General features: G+C 55.7%; 2 protein-coding genes across 2 annotated transcripts; one reads left to right on the top strand and one right to left on the bottom strand.

The window, feature by feature from the left end:
* Positions 1–909: 909 nt before the first annotated feature.
* Positions 910–12611, bottom strand: KLHDC3 (kelch domain containing 3). The gene is made up of 10 exons (XM_065739504.1): positions 12411–12611; positions 10739–10915; positions 7213–7328; positions 5879–5950; positions 5450–5663; positions 5074–5160; positions 4107–4215; positions 1822–1895; positions 1593–1671; positions 910–1484 (listed from the first exon to the last, which is right to left on the bottom strand). Exons 1-10 carry the CDS (start codon positions 12562–12564, stop codon positions 1418–1420), a joined length of 1149 nt encoding a protein of 382 aa, XP_065595576.1. The 5' UTR covers positions 12565–12611; the 3' UTR covers positions 910–1417.
* A 2754-nt stretch (positions 12612–15365) lies between these two features.
* On the top strand, positions 15366–16160 carry MEA1 (male-enhanced antigen 1). The gene is made up of 3 exons (XM_065739381.1): positions 15366–15715; positions 15796–15904; positions 15981–16160. The coding sequence occupies exons 1-3, from the start codon at positions 15452–15454 to the stop codon at positions 16142–16144; spliced, it is 537 nt and encodes a 178-aa protein (XP_065595453.1). The 5' UTR covers positions 15366–15451; the 3' UTR covers positions 16145–16160.
* Positions 16161–17367: the final 1207 nt, after the last annotated feature.

Genomic DNA, 17367 nt, shown 5'->3' with positions numbered 1-17367 from the left:
CACAGCCGGCTGCAATCTGAGAGGGGAAGCAATAAAAGGAAGCTGGGGTCTTTAAAGCAAACTTGGTGGCTCAGGAGGGGGTGATGATGAAGGGAGCAAGGATCCCATTGGAGGGCACGTGCCCATCCGGCTCCTGGACCACAGCTGGCAGCCCAGCACTAGCTCCTACCATGGGGTGGAAGTTTGTGATGTGTGCAGGGCCACAGTGCCCCCGAGCCCTTAGAGGGCCAACAACTCTCAAGGGCCAACAACTCTCTTCCCTCCCCAGTGAGGCCCTTTTCTTCTCCCCACCAAACATTTCCACTCCAAGAGGGAGCTGGCATGGGGCACTGAGCCTCTTCAGCCTCCGCTCGATGTCCCCAGGCTTGTGATTCTCCTTGCAGAAGCCCCAGTGACGGCCACTCTCAGAGCTGGGAGCATCTTGGGGTGCCTCTGCACTCAGCATCGTGCTACCTGAGGCAGCAAGTCAGCACACACTGCATGTGTTTTCTGGTGCCCAGAACCCTGCAAGGAGAGTAAGCTTGGTGCTTCAGAGCTGAGAAAGAGGATATTGCACTAAAAGGCTCCAGCATTTCATGGCACACAGCCACTGCCATCTGTCAGATGTCCCCAGGACTTCTGCATCTCAGTAAAAGCTCTGAGTGCTCCCCTACCTTTCTCTGCATTGTTAGCACAGTTTCAGCCTTGCACCCCCACCCACCTTTTGAAGGAGCAAGGCCCAGGTGACGCTCACCAGCTGCCTCCCTCCCACCCTCTCCTGGGAGGCAGCTACATCGTGATTCAAGTCCGTTCTTCCTGCTGGCTCCAGCTCCCACCAGGCATGGAGAGTGGAGAGTTTGCAGCTGCCCTCCCAGACCTCCCTCCCAGCACAGCTGGCCCCAACTTGGACACACTGCAGCAGAAAGTCAATTCCACCTCAGTGTTTATAAAATGCCCACCGGTCACTGTGTTACAACCTGAGCCAGGCAGCAGAGCCCCCAAACCAGGTGCAGGGGCTCAGCTCCACCCTGGGCCTGCAGGCCAGTGCTGGGGGCAGCTTAGCACCGATGGGTGCAGGCATGAACGTCATCATGATCGCAGGACAGCACAGGAATAGTTCCAAGCCTGGGGCTGGCAGCAGGAGTCGATTCAGGCCCTTGCTGGCAGGGAACCAGGCCACTGCAGCTGCAGCTCTTCAGGCAAGGACGGGGGTTCACAGTTGTGCTGCTGGGGCACACATTTCTTCCCCAGGGGCCTGCTCTGCCTGCACACCCGTGCTGCCCTGAACACGACAAGGGCCCAAGGAGGCCTGGCTGGGGCGAGACAAACAGAGCTCACATAGGTTCCTTGCTTGAAAGGGCTAAAAATTCATGCAGGCATTGGAGCAAGAGGTCAGTGTGTGGAGGGGAGAACAAGGTGGTAGAGGGATGAGCCAGCATCAGCCCTGCGAGGAGACGATGGGGCGGCTGATGGTGCTGTTTGTCGTCATGGCCGAGAGCTCCCATCTGTAACAAAGCAACAGGGCACAATGAGCGCAAGCATGGACACAGCAACCAGGGCTGGAGTGCCCCTGGGAGCACGCACGGGTGGGCTCTACGCAAGGCACACAGTACCTGAGGTCGTGGGGAAGGCAGGACTGGTCCAGGCTGTACTGGATCACTGCTAGCTTACACAACGTCTTTAGGCTAGGGCCTGTGGATAGAGGGCAATTAGCCACAGCAGTCCTCGTCTGGGCACTATGGGGGATCAGGGCATCAGGCAATCTATGCCACAGGAAATGGTGCTTCTCAGCGAGGCACCCGGTGGCAAAAGGCACACACTGTGCAGGGAGCACTCACGTACTGAAGTCGAGGATGTAGAGATCTGAGTGATCCATCAGGTCGAATTCATCGCCCATGCCCTCCTCTGGAGATGGGCTGCAAAAGCCAAACAAAGCTCGTCAGTCAATGCCAAAACACTTGTACAGCAGCTGCAGTTCTTTAGGCTCCCCTGTACCAGTGGGAAGCTGCACTTTCAGGCACAGCCAGGGAACAACAGACAGCCTCAGCTGAGACTCTCTGCCTTTGAGGTCTTGAAGGAGCAGACAAAGCCACTCAAGAGATGGATCACCGAGCATCCCAGCACAGACAGGCCAGCCTGTGCTGGAACATTAGTGCTTCACCCAAGCACTCATGGCTGTTTGGAGAACTTGAAAGAAAGGAAAGGTGTTCTAAGTCAGTGATTCTCACTGCAGTGTCACTTGCTGTCCATCTACAACCCACCAAGCAGGAGAGGATGTAAGGCAGTACCTGTGTCCCCGCTCCTCAGTACCCCCACACAAATACAAGGTACAGCTTGCTGCTGGCAGACAAGACCTGCTGCTGATGGGTCCCATCTGCCTGGATACAACACACAATCTAATCTCACATCCACGTCACAGGAAGACCTAGGGCATCCCTTATCTTCCAAAGGGAAGCCAGCAGGCAGAGCAGTGTGCCTGTGGCTTTATCACCCAACCACAAGCAGTTGGGGAAAGCCTGGAGTTCAAGACCAGGAGTGCTGCAGCTCCCAGAATTCACAGTGCAGGGCACCAGTCAGAACCCAGCAAAACTCTCTGCCCTCCCTCACCAAGCCAGGTTTTTCTAAGCCAGGTCAAGCCAGCAACAGGCACCTGCAGAAAAACTGAAAAGCCCCTGGTGGAGTGAATCCTCATCAGAAAGCACAGGACACAAAGAGGTTTGCCTGGCTGTGCCCTGCACTGCTGTCTGGCTGATCCTGCAAGGCACCACCAAACCCCCCACATCCTTATGCTCCCCTCCTCCTTCCCCAGCAGGGGAGTGCAGGTCAGCAGGCAGACCGCAGGGAGTTCTCCGTTTACAACGACTTCCTGGAAAACTTTCTTATCTTGCCAGCCGGCTCCAGAACACACCTGATAACCATTACAGGAAGCCAGCACAGCCCCCACCCCCGCCCGCAGGGCTGTCCCCCTTCCAGGCAGGCTGAATTCCTGCCACCAGCAGCTTTTCCTATCCCAGCCTGGCATGGATGAGCCTTGCATAAGAACAAGGCAAACGCTGAAGCTGGTCAGTGGAAAAGACAAGCTGCTGCCACGCTGTTTGGCAGGGGTGGACCAGCCTCTGAAAAGCCACTGTCAAATTTATCATGGTTTGCTAGTGCTTGTTAGAACAGCTGAGCTTTAACAGTCAAGTTCAGCTGCTGTGCTATCTACCAAAGACTGCAGCATCTGAGAGCATCCAGAGCTGCCATCAAGCCTTCTACCACACAGAGCAGTGCCCAGTATCTGCTGAGGAGCCTGGATAAACTCAGCACCTCCCAGTACCTCACCATGCACTGCATACACCCACACAGGCATCCTCCTGCTATGCCTTCTCCCCCTGCTAAGCTCTTCTGCAGCAGAAGGCCCTTTGCCTCATCAGATGTTGGTACATCAGCCTATCATCTACCTAACTTGTCCTCTGCCCCCAGCCTGTCTTCTCAAGCATCCCAAAAAAGCCACTACCAGAGTCCCAAAGAAAGCCTCAAAGCTTTCCAAGCCATTTGGACGGCTGAAAGCATTTCAGATGTCTGTGCAAGGTAAATGCTGGCAAACAGGCCTGTGCTCCAGAGCTGCAATCTGTCATTTCAGACAGCACAGAGCATGTCCTGGTGATGGGCCACTTCCTTCCTCTTAGCAGCTGCTAAGGCTCTTGGCCACATCCAGCTGCCCTCCATCCTGATAGTACCAATTTCAGTGTTTGACAGCTGGATCCTTAACACCGGGTCCCTCCTGTGAATGGAAACTTTGCTGAGGAACACTGGCACAGAAGAGAATGCTACTTTGTGTGAACATCTCTCTGCAGCTCAGCAGACACCACTCCTGCCAACGAAAGAAAAATTCCGCTGGGAGAAGCAAGGAAGCACGTAATGGAGAATAAGTCAGTCTGAAGTCAGCTTCAGCACAGCAGACCAGGGTACTTTCCTTGCTTGTAGGATAAGACTTGTAATCTGTGTAATTTGTCACACTTAAGTTAGATGGACAGTTGCCATGAGGCTACAAAGTGAAGCTGACTACAGCACAGAAGGAAATTGTGCTGAAGGGAATGGCAAACTCTTCCCCAAAGCCACACTGTGGGCCCCCTACAACTCACCTGGTACCTCCAAAGAGGATGATTTTGTCCCCTACTCTGCAGCAGCACTGCCGGCGTCGAGGACACGGGCCTTTCCCCTTGGGCTCAATCTTCTTCCATGAAAGGGAAACTAAGAAAAGGGGCAGGGGTGAGAGAATGCATCAGCTTGTCACAGAGCCCTGATCAAGACCTACGTATGAGCAGGTAATTGAATTAAACAAACCACAGACAAAAAAAAAGCCTCACAAAATAAAACAGAGGCCCCACAGACACCAACCAGCCAACATACGCCCTTCCCTGTCCACCTCTTCTTTGCTGGAGGCATAACGATGTGTTCCCAACAGGCTGTCCATGGAGGGTTGCTTTGATGCCAGGCACAGCCAGCCCTCAGAGCTCTGTACAGGAGCTGCAAGTTCTCCCTGAAGCCACTGTGACAAAGCCAGGCCTTTCACCTACAGGGCTCAAGCCCAGGGGCTGCCGAAGGCACAGGGAGCTGTGCAGGCAGAAGCACAGGAGCAGTCAGCTTCACTTCCCCAGCGTGGGATTAATTCGGAGGGAAGCCCAGGAACCAGCTCCATCTGTTGGCAGCCACGGAGAACGCAGAGGATCCTCCCCGAGTTGGGGCAGGCTGGCACAGTGACTGTACCAGGCAGGGAAGACAGCAGCCTTTGCCCCTGCTGCTCAACATGGCAGTGATGCCAGGGGGGTGATTAATCACAAATGTAAGGCACCAAAACCTACAGCAGCTCTTGCACCACCTGATGGACCAGCTGGGAAGCAGCAAGTGGGCTGCTCCTCCATAACCACATACCACTCTAAGACTTTGCTGTGCAAAGTGATTATAGCAAACAAATCAGTCTCATGGACTGCCAAAGCATTTGAGTACAGAGGACTCCAAAACATCTCACAGTTGACAGATCTTCACTGACAGCTCACACACCTGAGGGCCTCAAGCACCATCACTGCAACAAGTTAGGAGCATAAATACCTGGATTAAATTTCCAGAGATCGTGGAAGTGTCTGTTCAGGCGTGCGTTGTAGCCACCAAATACGTAGAGCTCCCCATTGTAGCTGACTGCAGGGAGTAAGCACAGACATCAGCATGCCTCCCAGGGCAGAGCCCAGCAGGTCCATATCCCAGCAGCAGACACAAAGCAACACGGTGCTCGTTGCTCATGTTAGCTTATATCACTTCCACACACAGGGCTGCATGCAAGGCTTTGCTTTGGGCTGCAGCTCTCCACGGAAGCCAGGCTCTGAGCACCCCTCACTGTCCCACACCTCCACCCTGCAGAGCAGACACCCTACTGCTATGGGTGGGAACCCCTTTCCACGTCCTCCTCCCCCAGCAGAGCCACACTCACATGCTGAATGGCTCCGCCGGCCCTCGGGGAGCACTGGAGTGGGAGGGGAGTCCAGCCAGGAGTTTGTTTCTGTATCAAACACTTTGATGCGATTACAGTAGATCTCGTTGTTGGAGTGAAATGGCCCAAAACGATCAGCTCTGCCCCCAAATACATACATCTTTTTTCCAATGATGGTAGCTGAGTGGAAGTCTCTCCAGCGAGCTGGTGTACCCTGCAGGGACAGGTTAAAACAGCAAGAGAAACAACGCAGGTTACCCAGAGAGGTGATGCTTCTTGACAGGGAAATTGTGGCTGCCTTCTCCTGGAGAACTGAGACAGATCCCAACCACACCAAACAGGAGCTGGGAGACAAGTATGGGCCTCTACCCCAGATAGTAACACAAACAAGATTTTCTCCACAGAGGAGAATAAAAACCAGACACTGACCTTGGCGGAGATTAAGGTCCACATCATGTTTGTGGTGTCCAATTTATGGATGTCGTTTGAAAAGCAGTCGGCCTGGAAGACAGCAGGCAGCCTGGTCACCAAAGCACTGAGAAGCCTGGGGACACCAGCCCTCCAAGAAAGGCAGCTATCCTAGAGACAATCATCACCCCTTCGGACCCAGCACTTCCTAGCAGATGCAGTGCTTGCTCCAACACATCCAGGTAAGCAGCACATGCTGCTTAACGAAGAGGTGGTAAAGCTCACCTCTCCTCAGAGCTGTTCCTTCTCTCACACAACTTTCCTATTTGTTCAGGGTTTGGTTCCTAGCACACAGGACCCGCACACAGCAGAATTTTGCCTCCACTCCGTGCCACAACAGAAGGTGGCTCTAGCAGCAAGGAGAAACTGGCTCTGCTAAGGCCACACGATGAGACGTAGAGGCTAGGATTACTTCGAGGAAACTCAACACCCAGGAGTAAATACACGTGAGGACCACTCAGAACTAATCTGCAGCTTGCAGTCACACAAACTTGAACAGATTTCTGCTCCTCCAGACAAGGGAAACAGCAGCAAAATCAACAGGGCAGGCTTGTTTGGCCTTCGATAAAAACAGGCCACATTTGTAGAGCTGCAAACGAGATCACAGGTTTAACATTCTAGAGTGCACAGAAAAGCCAGGGGAATAACAAAGGCACTGTCATAACAGCCCCAGCTTTCATCCAAACAAATAGCTGTGACTTGGCACAGCTTTCCTGGAGCCTGGTGATAGCCTGAAGTGATATTTACCCTCTTAAGTTCAGAGCATAAGGATTTACTTAAAGGGGTGCTAAGCACACTGGCAGCTAGCACAGGGTGATCTCTGTCCTTCTTACATGGAAGGACAAGCGCTTGCTGGAGAGGCTCAGCAAGGCACGAGAAGTGGTGCAGAGTACAGGGAACACGTACCAGACTGGGACAGAACTTCACAACAGCACTACAGGCACTAGAAGCACTCTGCATTTTGTGAGCTTTTCTTAGCTAAATTAAAACATATTTGTTATAATTGTTATATATTTATCTCAATTTGTCAGAGAAATGCGTCAAAGTATAACGTCTTTCACTCTGTATGTTTTGGGAAAGCAGAACAAAAGCACGCCGTCTTCACAGACCTACCAACCCTCTCTGAAAAACCACGAGCCTAACCTGGATAATTAATACCACCACTTTGCCCAGTTACAAAATGAAGGCAACTGTGCATACAAATATCCCCACATCTCCCTCCTCTACTCATGTCCTGGGTAGGAATACCCTCTTTCCCACGAGAGGGCCAGATAAGTGATAGAGAGATGACTCACCAGCTGTTCGTAGCCTCCAAAGATAAACATGCTCTTGGCCAGGACACAAGCTGAGTGCCCATCTCTTGCTCCTGGGACCATTCCAGACACCTTTGGCGTGAACCACTTGTGCGTGTCTGAAACGAAACAGGAGGCAGTGCTAAGAAAGTACAGTAGATGTCGGGATGGGAAAGTTCTTTGCAACCACACCTCATTTCTATGTCAGAAATCCTCATTTCACACACAGCTCCTGCTTCTCCGGAGGCTGTGAGCTCCTCCAAGTGAGGCTGCCTGCCTGAGCCTCCACACAGGGCATAGTGACAGGTCCTCAGCACTGGGGTGTAGCTGCTGCCTGACAAACAGCTCAAGTTCTACGTGCAATCAGTACAGTGCTGCTGGAGCAGTTTTATTTGTATTGACTCACAAGGAGGCTTTGCAAGAGATTCAAGAGGTGCAAGAGGCTGGAAGCTGGCAAACACCGCTCCAATTCTCAAGAAAGGTGAGAAATAAGAGCTTGGTAATTACAGGCCTGTCAGTGTCACTTCAGTGCTGCTAACATTGCGGAGCTGGGAGTCATTGAAAAACACCTGAAGGACAACGTGGTCATTGGTTTGCATCCAATAAGTTCATGAGAGGAAGGGTTCTGTTTATCAAGCTTTTATGACAAGGTTACCCACCAAGTTGACCAAGGAAAGCCCTCTGATGCAATCTTTCTGGCTTTCAGCAAAGCTTTTAATGCTGTTTCCACAGTATCCTCCTGGACAAGATGTCCAGCACAGAGCTCAACAACAACACAATGCAATGGGTAAGCAATGGGCTGGTGGGTCAGGCCCAGAGATAAACGAGGCTGTGTCAAGCTACGTCCAGTCACTAGCAGGGTTCCTCAGGGCTTCATTTTATGGCTGGTTCTCTTTAACGTCTTCATAAATGACTCATTGTAGGACTGGAATGTGTTTTGAGCAAGTTTGCTGCTGATGCTAAACTAGGAGGAACTATTGATTCTGCTGAGGGCAGAGGCCTCAGAGAGAGATCAAGACAAATTAGAGAGCTGGGCAATCACCAACCACATGAAGTTTAATAAGAGCTGGATTCTGCACCTGGGGTCTGGAGTTCAAGACAAATAAGGAGGGCTGAAGTCACAGCATCATACAATGGCTTACACTGGAAGGACATCAAAGATCATCTAGTCCCAACCCCCTCTAGATCAGAGGGCTCAGGAACTCATCACCCTGAACATCTCCAGGGACGGGGCATCCACAACTTCTCTGAGCAACTTGTGCCAGTGCCTCACCACCCTCTGAATGGAGAATGACTTCCTAACACCTAACCTAAACCTCCCCTCTTCCAGTATAAATCCATTCCCCCTTATCCTATCACTATCTACTCTCATGAACAGTTGGTTCTTCTCTTACTTAAAAGCTCCCTCAAGTCCCGGAAGGCCACAATGAAGTATCCCCAAATCCTTCTCTTCTCCAGGCTGAACAAGCCCAGATGCCTCAACTTTCTTCATAGGAGAGGTGCTCCAGCTCTCTGAGCATCTCTGTGGTTCTCCTCTGGACCTGCTCCAGCAGCTCCACGTCCTTCTTGTGCTGGGGTCCTCAGGCCTGGATGCAGTGCTCCAGATGAACAGAGAAGAGGAGAACAATCCCCTCCCTTGCCCTTCTGCCACCTCTCCTTTGATGCAGCCCAGAATACTGTTGGCCTTCTGGGCAGCAAGAGCACACTGCTGTCACACATCCATTTGTTTGCCCACCCAGATCCCCAAGTCCTTCTCCTCAGGGCTACTCTCAATTAGTTAATTTCCCAGTCTGTACTCACATCTAGGATTGCATTTGGGTTGGGCAACACCTTGCACTAGGTCTTACTGAACCTCATTAAGTTCTCGTGGGCCCACTTTTCAATCCTGTTCAGGTCCCTCTGGATGGCACCCCTTCCTCCTGTTGCATTAATGCACTGCTCTGCCTAGTGCCATCAGGAAGCTTGCTGAGAGTACACTCAACCCCACAGTCTCAGGGAGCGAGTTAGAGGAGGACTTGAAATCCAGCCAGAGCTGTTCTCCACGCAGAGCAACGTGGAGCTATGCCAGCAACTCCCTGCCAAGCACAAACATGCACCTGTCCCATGAGCCCACAGACAGGCACAGATAAGCCTCGAGGCAGAAGGAGATGTCCCCCCCTGCCCCCCTGAAATGCTGCAAGCTGCCAATGGTAGTACTTATTTCAAGAAGTGGTAAAACTGGAGCCAAAGCAACATTCTTTGTGAGGATAACTCCTCTGAACTTGGCCCACGACCACAGCAGTTCACCTAGGCTCCAGCTGGAACCACACGGAGGGTCAACAGAATGCTGGGCAGGCAGCTAGCAAGAAAGCTGCAACAGCTATCAAGTTCCCTTTCCTCACAGGACTGCTTCCAAGCCCAAGTCACACGGCAGTAGGAGTCTGCCCAGGCATAACGTGTCATATGAGGTAGAAGAGACCTTGCCTGGTGGTCAGCTCAGTGTCTCCATCTCCAGATGACGGAGCTGCACTCAGCCAGGACTTACCCAGCCTGATGTGATGGACACAATGGAGCTTACACCACTGTTGGAGGAATGCCAGGCACACTTTCCAGGATTGGCAGGGGACGGGCACTGCGTGTACAGACAGCTGCCCAGGCTCTGGGCTAGGACTCAGGACTGGCCTTTTCAGTTCATTTGCACTTAATGCTAAAGTGTTGGAATTGGCAGGGACGCCAGGCAGCTCCCACTGCAAGGCTTCTGCATAGAAGGCAATCTGCTGGCAGCTTCCTAGCTGCACATGTCAGGGGAAGGGTGGAAACCCTGTGCCCAGAGAGCAGCTCCAAGCTCTGAGACGTCTGGCAATGAAGGGAACTCATGAGCAAGTGCTTGTCACTGCAAGTCCAGTTAGTGGTTAGTATTTAAACAAACTTGCCCCAGCACCCAGATGTGCCCCTCTCCTTTCCTGACACTCCTGTCCACCCAGTCCCTGTTCTTCAGAGGTGTTTCAACAGCATAATGAAGAAAACAACCTGAAATCTCATGGTTTATCTTTCAGATTTATCTAATCTGGCTCAAGCCCACCCTTATTTCTCCATCCTGTCCTCGACCACTTCTGCACTTTAATCCTCTACTTCACGCTTTCAGAAAGAACCACCTCCCTGGAAAGCAATGCCAATCCTCAAGAGCCCTTCTGGCTGCAGCATTCAGCCCCAGGTAAGGAGCACACCAGAGACAGCACTTCAGTCACAGCCACTATCAGAGTGAGTACACAAAGCTGACAGAAGAACTGAAAACCATCTGCCTGTTAGAGAAGTGCAGTAATTTCTATTCAAAGGCTTTCAGAGAGTCAGGTGTGCAGATGCACTTGGCACCCTGCTCCCCTTGCCCATGCTGAGTCACCCAGCAGCACTGGTTCCTCTTCTGCCCTGTCTGCTCTGCACTACTGCTTTGTAGAGAGACCAGAGGCAGGACAGCAGCACGGTGGGGCAGAGAAAAGCTCTCACTAAGAGCAGCTGCGATGAGGATGAGTAAGGAGGAGGTGGAACTTACTGACATCAAAGGCATAGAGCACGTTGCAGGCTCCCTCCGTGTCGTTGCGGCCTCCCCATATGTAGACGATGTCGTCGATGAGCACCGCTGAGTGCCCGTACCTCATGTAGGGCACCTCTCTCACTTGGTCACGGCTGTTTGTCCACACTGGAGGCAGCTTGACCCAGCGCAGGGACACTGGAAGTGTAAGTTTGAGCCAGAATTAAGCCCACTGCACACACCCACCAGTGTACCCATCATGGGACAGCAAACACTTGTGAAAGCAGAAAGCCTGATGGCTGTTTTCCCCTGCATGATAAAGTGCAGAAGCAGTCTAGCGAGCAAGACAGAGCTGTGCCTGGCCCTGAAGAGCAGGTGGCTAAGAAATATAGAAGCACAGCTTTCCACAGGTCCACTGTTCAGGCAAGGCTGCAGGAAGCACAGAGGACTGGAGGAATCCGGACAGAAATAGCTTTGGTTCTGCATCAGCCACATCAAAGAAGTTTCTGCTCTTGCTCATCCTGAGCCACGAGGGGAAGGTACAGCACACCAGCAGACACCGCCCCCACGCACACAAAACCACCACGTACACCCTCCCAAAACAGGAAAGAAAAGAAGGGGGAAGGTGATAATGAATGCAGACACTACTTCAGGCTAGTGATGTTTTTGAAGATGCTCAAAGCTGAAGGAATGGGCAGCACAGGAATAAAGCATTGCAGGGCAAGGGGAGAAGGCATCATTTGGACCTTGGAAGCACAGTCTAAGGAAAACAGCACAGCAGCTTTGTAGAAACAGTGGTAGTTATTAAGATAATAAGACAAAAAAAGTAAAACCAAATTCTGGAGCAAATAGATGCTCCCAAACCCCATCCACACCTCAGTTCTCCCTGCTGACCTTGTGCTACAAACAGAAGAGCCTGGTGATTACAGGCTCTCCTCCCTGGAGCCTGCACTTCATGTCACGTTCAGTAGTAAGCAGAGCAATCAACATGCATTACAGGGCGTAATGACAGTGCAGGAGGCACAGCAAGCATTACGTGGCCATCCCTCACAAAGGGAAGGATCAGATACCTCGAGAGGCAACCGTCTGCCTCAGAGATGGGAAGGGCAGGGAGGAAACACAACAGTGCTGAACTCAAGCTAAACAGGATGCTCCCTGCCTAAAAGATGACCTCCCTCTCCATGTCATTGAAAGAGATCATTCAAAGCCTGGTACCTTAGCTTTGGCACTGCAACCTGAGGGCATTAACTGAGCAAGGGCTTGGGGAGTCAGCAGCACCTCCCAGGCAGCAGCCTCAGCATCATGACTCTGTAATACTTGGGAGCTGTAAGCAGGGAAGGCAATACAAAGAGCATTCCTTTGGGCAAGGTAATCGTGTTTTCCCACAAGAACTGTGCTGTGCAGCCACATTTGTGTGCCTTGCCTATGAGCACCCAGTCCTTCTGGCTAGAGATGAACGTCTTTGTTCACAAGCTCCTGAGCTAAGCCCCCCTCCACACCATGAGCAGATCACCTCGATTCGCAGCTCAAATCAGCCCCCTGACATCTACCAGCTCCTCTACAAGACAGACTCTGGTTGTTTTGCTTAGCACACTGCCTAACAGAAGGTCCCAGTCGAACAGCACACAACCGAGTGGGGTGCATTAAGCGAGCCAACAACACAGCACACCACTCCTCTACACACCACATTTACCTGCATTAAAAACGTGCACGTCGATCTGCCGCAGCGTCTCATAGTCTTCCCCGGAGCAATACCCACCAAAGGAGTACACCTTGTGCCCCACGGCCACGGCTGCATGGTTCACCCTGCGTGGCCCTCCTTCCAGGTGCACTGCCCACCGTAACATTCCTCCAGTGAGCCTGGGGCTCCTCAGGGCTCCCAGCAGCACAGCCTCATGCTCCCCGGGCTGATGGCATGCTGCACAGATGTCGGGGCAGATTTCTGCTGAGCTTCTCCCTGGGATTTGAGCACGGTCCTGCCCAGGCACTTGTGAGAAGGCAGCTCCGTCCGACTGCTGAGCGGTTTGTCCCCAACTGAAAAACAGCCATTAGAGGAGAACACGTCAGCGTTTCAGACAGCCCAAAGAAAACCCCCTCTCTAATTGCCTGGCTTCTGCTCCTCAGAAGGCTTAGCACACTCTCCCCCCACACTCAATTTTAGCACTTGCAGAAGGAGAAGAAATGTGCAGACGCCTCAGAGTGATGACTAAAATCCCCACACGTTTTCTCAGTCCATGTTTTTTCCTTTGGGAAGTGGTTAAGTTGGCATGAGGGGCTGCTTCAGAGGAGCACTCATGTGCTGCGCAGCCAGGCAGCCCTTGGACCTCCAGGTGAGCAGGGCCATGGCCCACAGCCCTGGTGCCTGCATGGCCCAGCACCATGCTCATGCCTTACTGTGGAAAGAGCCAGAGAGAATCCAAGGACAAGAGGACATAGGCCAAGCCTGGGCTGAGCTCCCTGCAGTCCTGCAAGCAAGTTGGTCAAAGCATCCTTCTTGCAGAGCTGCTTCCCCTTCAGCTCCCACCTTGCAATGACTCTGTGTTCCTGAAAGCCAGGCAGCAGCTCTCCTACAAGTCACACGGCAACAGAACAGTTTCCATGGAGACCAAAGTCACCTTTTAGGGGATTCTCAAGGAACGGCCATAACGGTTCCTCAGAGCCACTCCTCAGCTCAGTGACACTGGAGGAGGATCCCAAAGTCAGACTTGACCACCAGTGCTCCTCCAGGGGCACAAGAGCACCACCTCACAATGCAGCTCACTTCACACAGAACATTCCGAGTTGGGAGGGGCCCACAAGGGCCCGACTTGTGGCTCCGCACGAGTCCACCACCACTTCTACGCTGAAAAGATCAGATTCTTCCCCTTGGAGACAGCTGGAGATGCTTGCCGAAGAAGCCTCCTCACTGGTCCATCACTACCACCACCATGCTGTCACAGGAACGCAGGAAACAAGGGTGACACATCCCCAGGAGTCACCCAGCTCTGCTCTGTGCAAAGCCGTGTTTACTCCGCAGCAAACAGTGTTGCAATGTTATTTCCTACAGTCACAATTGCTCAAAGCCAAACCTACCAGGAAAAGTTTTTCGAGAGCTCATCCCTGACAACGAAGCTGCCAACTCGCACGCAGCTGGGGTGACAGCACCCGAGTTCATGGCCGTGCTTCAGAAACATCACCTCTGCCCTGGATGCGGAAGCCCTTTCTGAGCAAACAGATGTGCAACCCATCTCGCTTCTTGACACCACTCACCAGACCGGGCCGATATGTGGTGGCTTCACACAGGGAAAACAGCAGGGAGAGCAGGAGGGCACAGCCAGGGAGGGAGAGGAGCACCGACGGCCGCAGCCCGCGTCCGCTGGCACAGGTGGAAGACGGCGAGTCCGCCCGGGGGGGGAACAGCCGCGGATGTCCTTCAACACCTCCCCCTGTCCGGCGTAGTGCAGCCGGAGCCGCCGCCAGCGCTGCGTTCCTCGAGTGCGGCGCCCCGACGGAGCGCTGCCGGAGCCCGCGGTGCACACGCGGCCCTCGGCGGCCCTGCGAGCAGCTTCCCCGGCGCGTGCCCCACGGCGGCCCTACGGCGCACAGCACCGGTGCCTGAGATCACCGGAAAACAATTGAGTGCTTTTTCCCCCAGCACGCCTCCGAAAATCTGCTGCGGCGATTTCAGGTGGACAAAAACAAAAACGAACCAACCCAAGAGCCGCGCTTTTCGCAGCCGGATCTTTCAGCCGCTTTATTCGCCGCCCGCGAGCCGAGCCACCGGCTGCGGAAACGGCTCGTTGGCGGGCAGAAAGCCGCCAGCAGCAGGCTGCAGAACGGCCCAGAAGCGCTGCCCCGCCGCACGCAGCCCCGCACCGCCGTCCCCCGACCCTCCCCGACCTTCTCCACCCGCACGGAGCAGCGCAGCGCCCGCCCCGCAGATCCGTACCGTGCGGCCGCTTCGCTCCCGGCTCCCAGAAGACGCGGCCGCGAGGTTCAGGAGCGCTTAAAATAGCGCAGGCGGCTCGCGCAGCCCATGTAGATCGTGCTATTTCGGGGACACCCGACGCACCGTTAGAGGCAGCGCGAGAGCAGCCCGCTCTCCCCGCTCGGCTTTGACATTTACCCCGCGCTCTGACCATTTATGCCGCGCCGGGGTCAAACCGCACGCCCGGCAGCGTCATCTCGGCAGCGCGGCCGAAGGGAGCTCGCTCCGGGGACGGACGCGAGAGGGCTCAAAGCAGAGCCCACGACGAAACGCCGGGGACAACCGCGCACCCGCAGCTCCGCACGAGGCCCGGAGGCCCCGCGGCGCGGCCCCTACGGACGGACGGACCGTCCCACCCCGCACTGCCCGCACCCCCGGCCCCTCTCGGCGCCGCGATGCGTTTCGGTCCCCGGCGCGGCACCGCATCACTGCTCCGCCCCGACGGCCGCCCCCAGCAGCCTCAGCCCGGTACCTGGCGGCGCGGAGGCAGCTCGGCACCTCGCTGCAGCGCCCGCCCCCGCCGCTCGCTGGGACTTGTAGTCCGCCGCCGCTCCGCCCCCGTCCCCTCCTCTCTCTCCCTCCCGCCCGGCTCCGGGCGGACCGACAGAGACCCGCTGAGCCCCGGGGCGGCGGTTGCCCGACGGAGCGCCCCGGGCCGGCGGAGCTGGGGGGGGGTGGGGAGCCCCGGGAGGGCGGTGTCCGTTGCGGGACTACAGCACCCACAGTGCCCGGCGGCTTCCGGGTAGCGGCGGGGCCGCGCCCGGTGCATGGCGGTGGCGCGGAGGATGGGGCCGGAGCGGGTGTGTCCCGAGGAGCCGGGGCCGCCGGAGGCCCCCGAGGGCGCGGCGGGATGGAGCGGCGACGAGGAGGATGAGGAGGAGGAAGAAGAAGAGGGGGAGGAGGAATTGGAGGAGGGGGGCGGCGGGTACCTGTACCAGCCGCTGAGCCAGGAGCCGGAGCAGGGCCCCCCAGAGCCGGGCCCTCCCGCGGGCAGCGCCGATCCGGGCCCCGGCCTCCAGGAACGGCTGCAGGTAGCGGGCAGTGCGGGGCGGGGGGTGCCGGCGGCGGAGGGAGCGCGGCCCCGACCCCCACCGTCCCGCTTTTGCCGCAGATGCTGAGGCTGCACCTGCCCGAGCCGCCCGCGGACAGCGAGGAGGAGGAGGAGGAGGAGGAAGGCGCGGCGGCGCGGAGCAGCCGCGGCTCCATCCCCATGGACCCAGGTAACAGCGGCTCCTCGGGGGCTGCGCGGCTCCTCCGCTACTCCGGCCCGCCTCGCTCACGGCTTTCCGTCCGCAGAGCACGTGGAGCTGGTGAAGAGGACGATGGCGGGCGTGAAGCTGCCCACGCTGGGCATCCCCGCCTGGGCCAGCCAGATCTCGGACGAGCAGTGGCAGGCGGTGGTGCAGCGCGCGCTGCAGGCCCGGCACGGCGTGGGCAGCTCCAGACCCGAGTGGAAGTAAAAGCCCCTGCCCCCCCCCCCGCCCGTTGCCGTGGCCCGACCTCCCTTCCCCACCCCCAGGGCTGTCCTGCTGCTGGCACCCTGCCCTCGGTGTGCACAGCACGCAGCAGCCAGCACGGCTCGAGCCCCGTGTGTCTTTCCAAGAGATCGGTTTTATTTCGTACTGTACATACAGGGACATCTGTACAAAATCCAACACTTTCATACTATGTAATGCTCTACTGAAAATAAAGTACACCATATGTACATATGAACTGTAAGCAGCTTAATACTCGTGTCCAGGGGGTGAACGCAGTAGTTAGTTTTGCTCGTTCCCTCCGAGGAGGGAACCACGCGACGTGGGAGAGGCAGCTCCAGTTCTGTCCGTTTGGCTGATGAGGGGAAGGGCAAAGGCAGAGATGAGCGCTCTGCGAGCGGCCAGGCGCGCAGCAAGGCAGAGCAGCAGCGTGCTCCCCCCACGTGGTCCCCTTCTTCAAAGTCCAGGACTGGAATGAGGAGGTGGTAAACTAATGGCAACGTGGGGGTACGGGGCGTGAGGTTCCCCAACGACACACACAGAGCTATGAGAACGTGAGGAGGGGGCGTCCCCCAGCCACGCTGCCACCCCCGCACCGTGCTGCCTCCGTGCTGTGCTGCCAGCAGTAACGTTCCAGGTAAGCAGTGACCTCCCTGAGGTGCTTGGTTTAAGTCTCCTGCTGAACCCTGTGCGGGTTGGGTGGTCCCCCTGAGAGGCAGAGGTGTGGCTGATGGGAGCTGAAGGCAGCCAGGGGCACGGGTGGGAGGGAAGGAGGCAGGAGCTGCTGGTGGGCACGAGGAGCAGCACCGACTCCGCGAGCTCCCTGCACTACCGCTATCCACTCAAGCTCACGTGTCAAGCAAGCAAGCGCAGCGGGAAGAAGTGAAGTCCACTCTGTCACCGATCACCTCGGCCTGGGAGCAGCCCTGTGGCGCGAGGCAGAGCTCCCAGAGCACAGCACAGCAGCACCACGTGCTGCACACGGCCCCGCGCCACGGACAGTGATCTACGTGCTGCTCCCATGCGGATATCGAGGGCCTCGGCGGCAGCAGCTGCTCAAGGGAGGGGCGAGCACTGCTCGGAGCACCCACAGAGCAGCTGGATGGCAGCACTGCTCAGGGAGAAGGCTGAACACGCACAGCCGGCCCCGCCACGCACACCCGCTGCAGAAACAACTTGAGCAGCACAAGCTTCCTAGAAAGCCCAGC

This window comes from Cyrtonyx montezumae, unplaced genomic scaffold, assembly GCF_038088225.1.
Source record: "Cyrtonyx montezumae isolate F1298 unplaced genomic scaffold, pur_monq_1.0 scaffold_24, whole genome shotgun sequence".
Lineage (NCBI taxonomy): Eukaryota > Metazoa > Chordata > Aves > Galliformes > Odontophoridae > Cyrtonyx > Cyrtonyx montezumae.
This window is presented reverse-complemented; position numbering and strand designations above follow the sequence as displayed.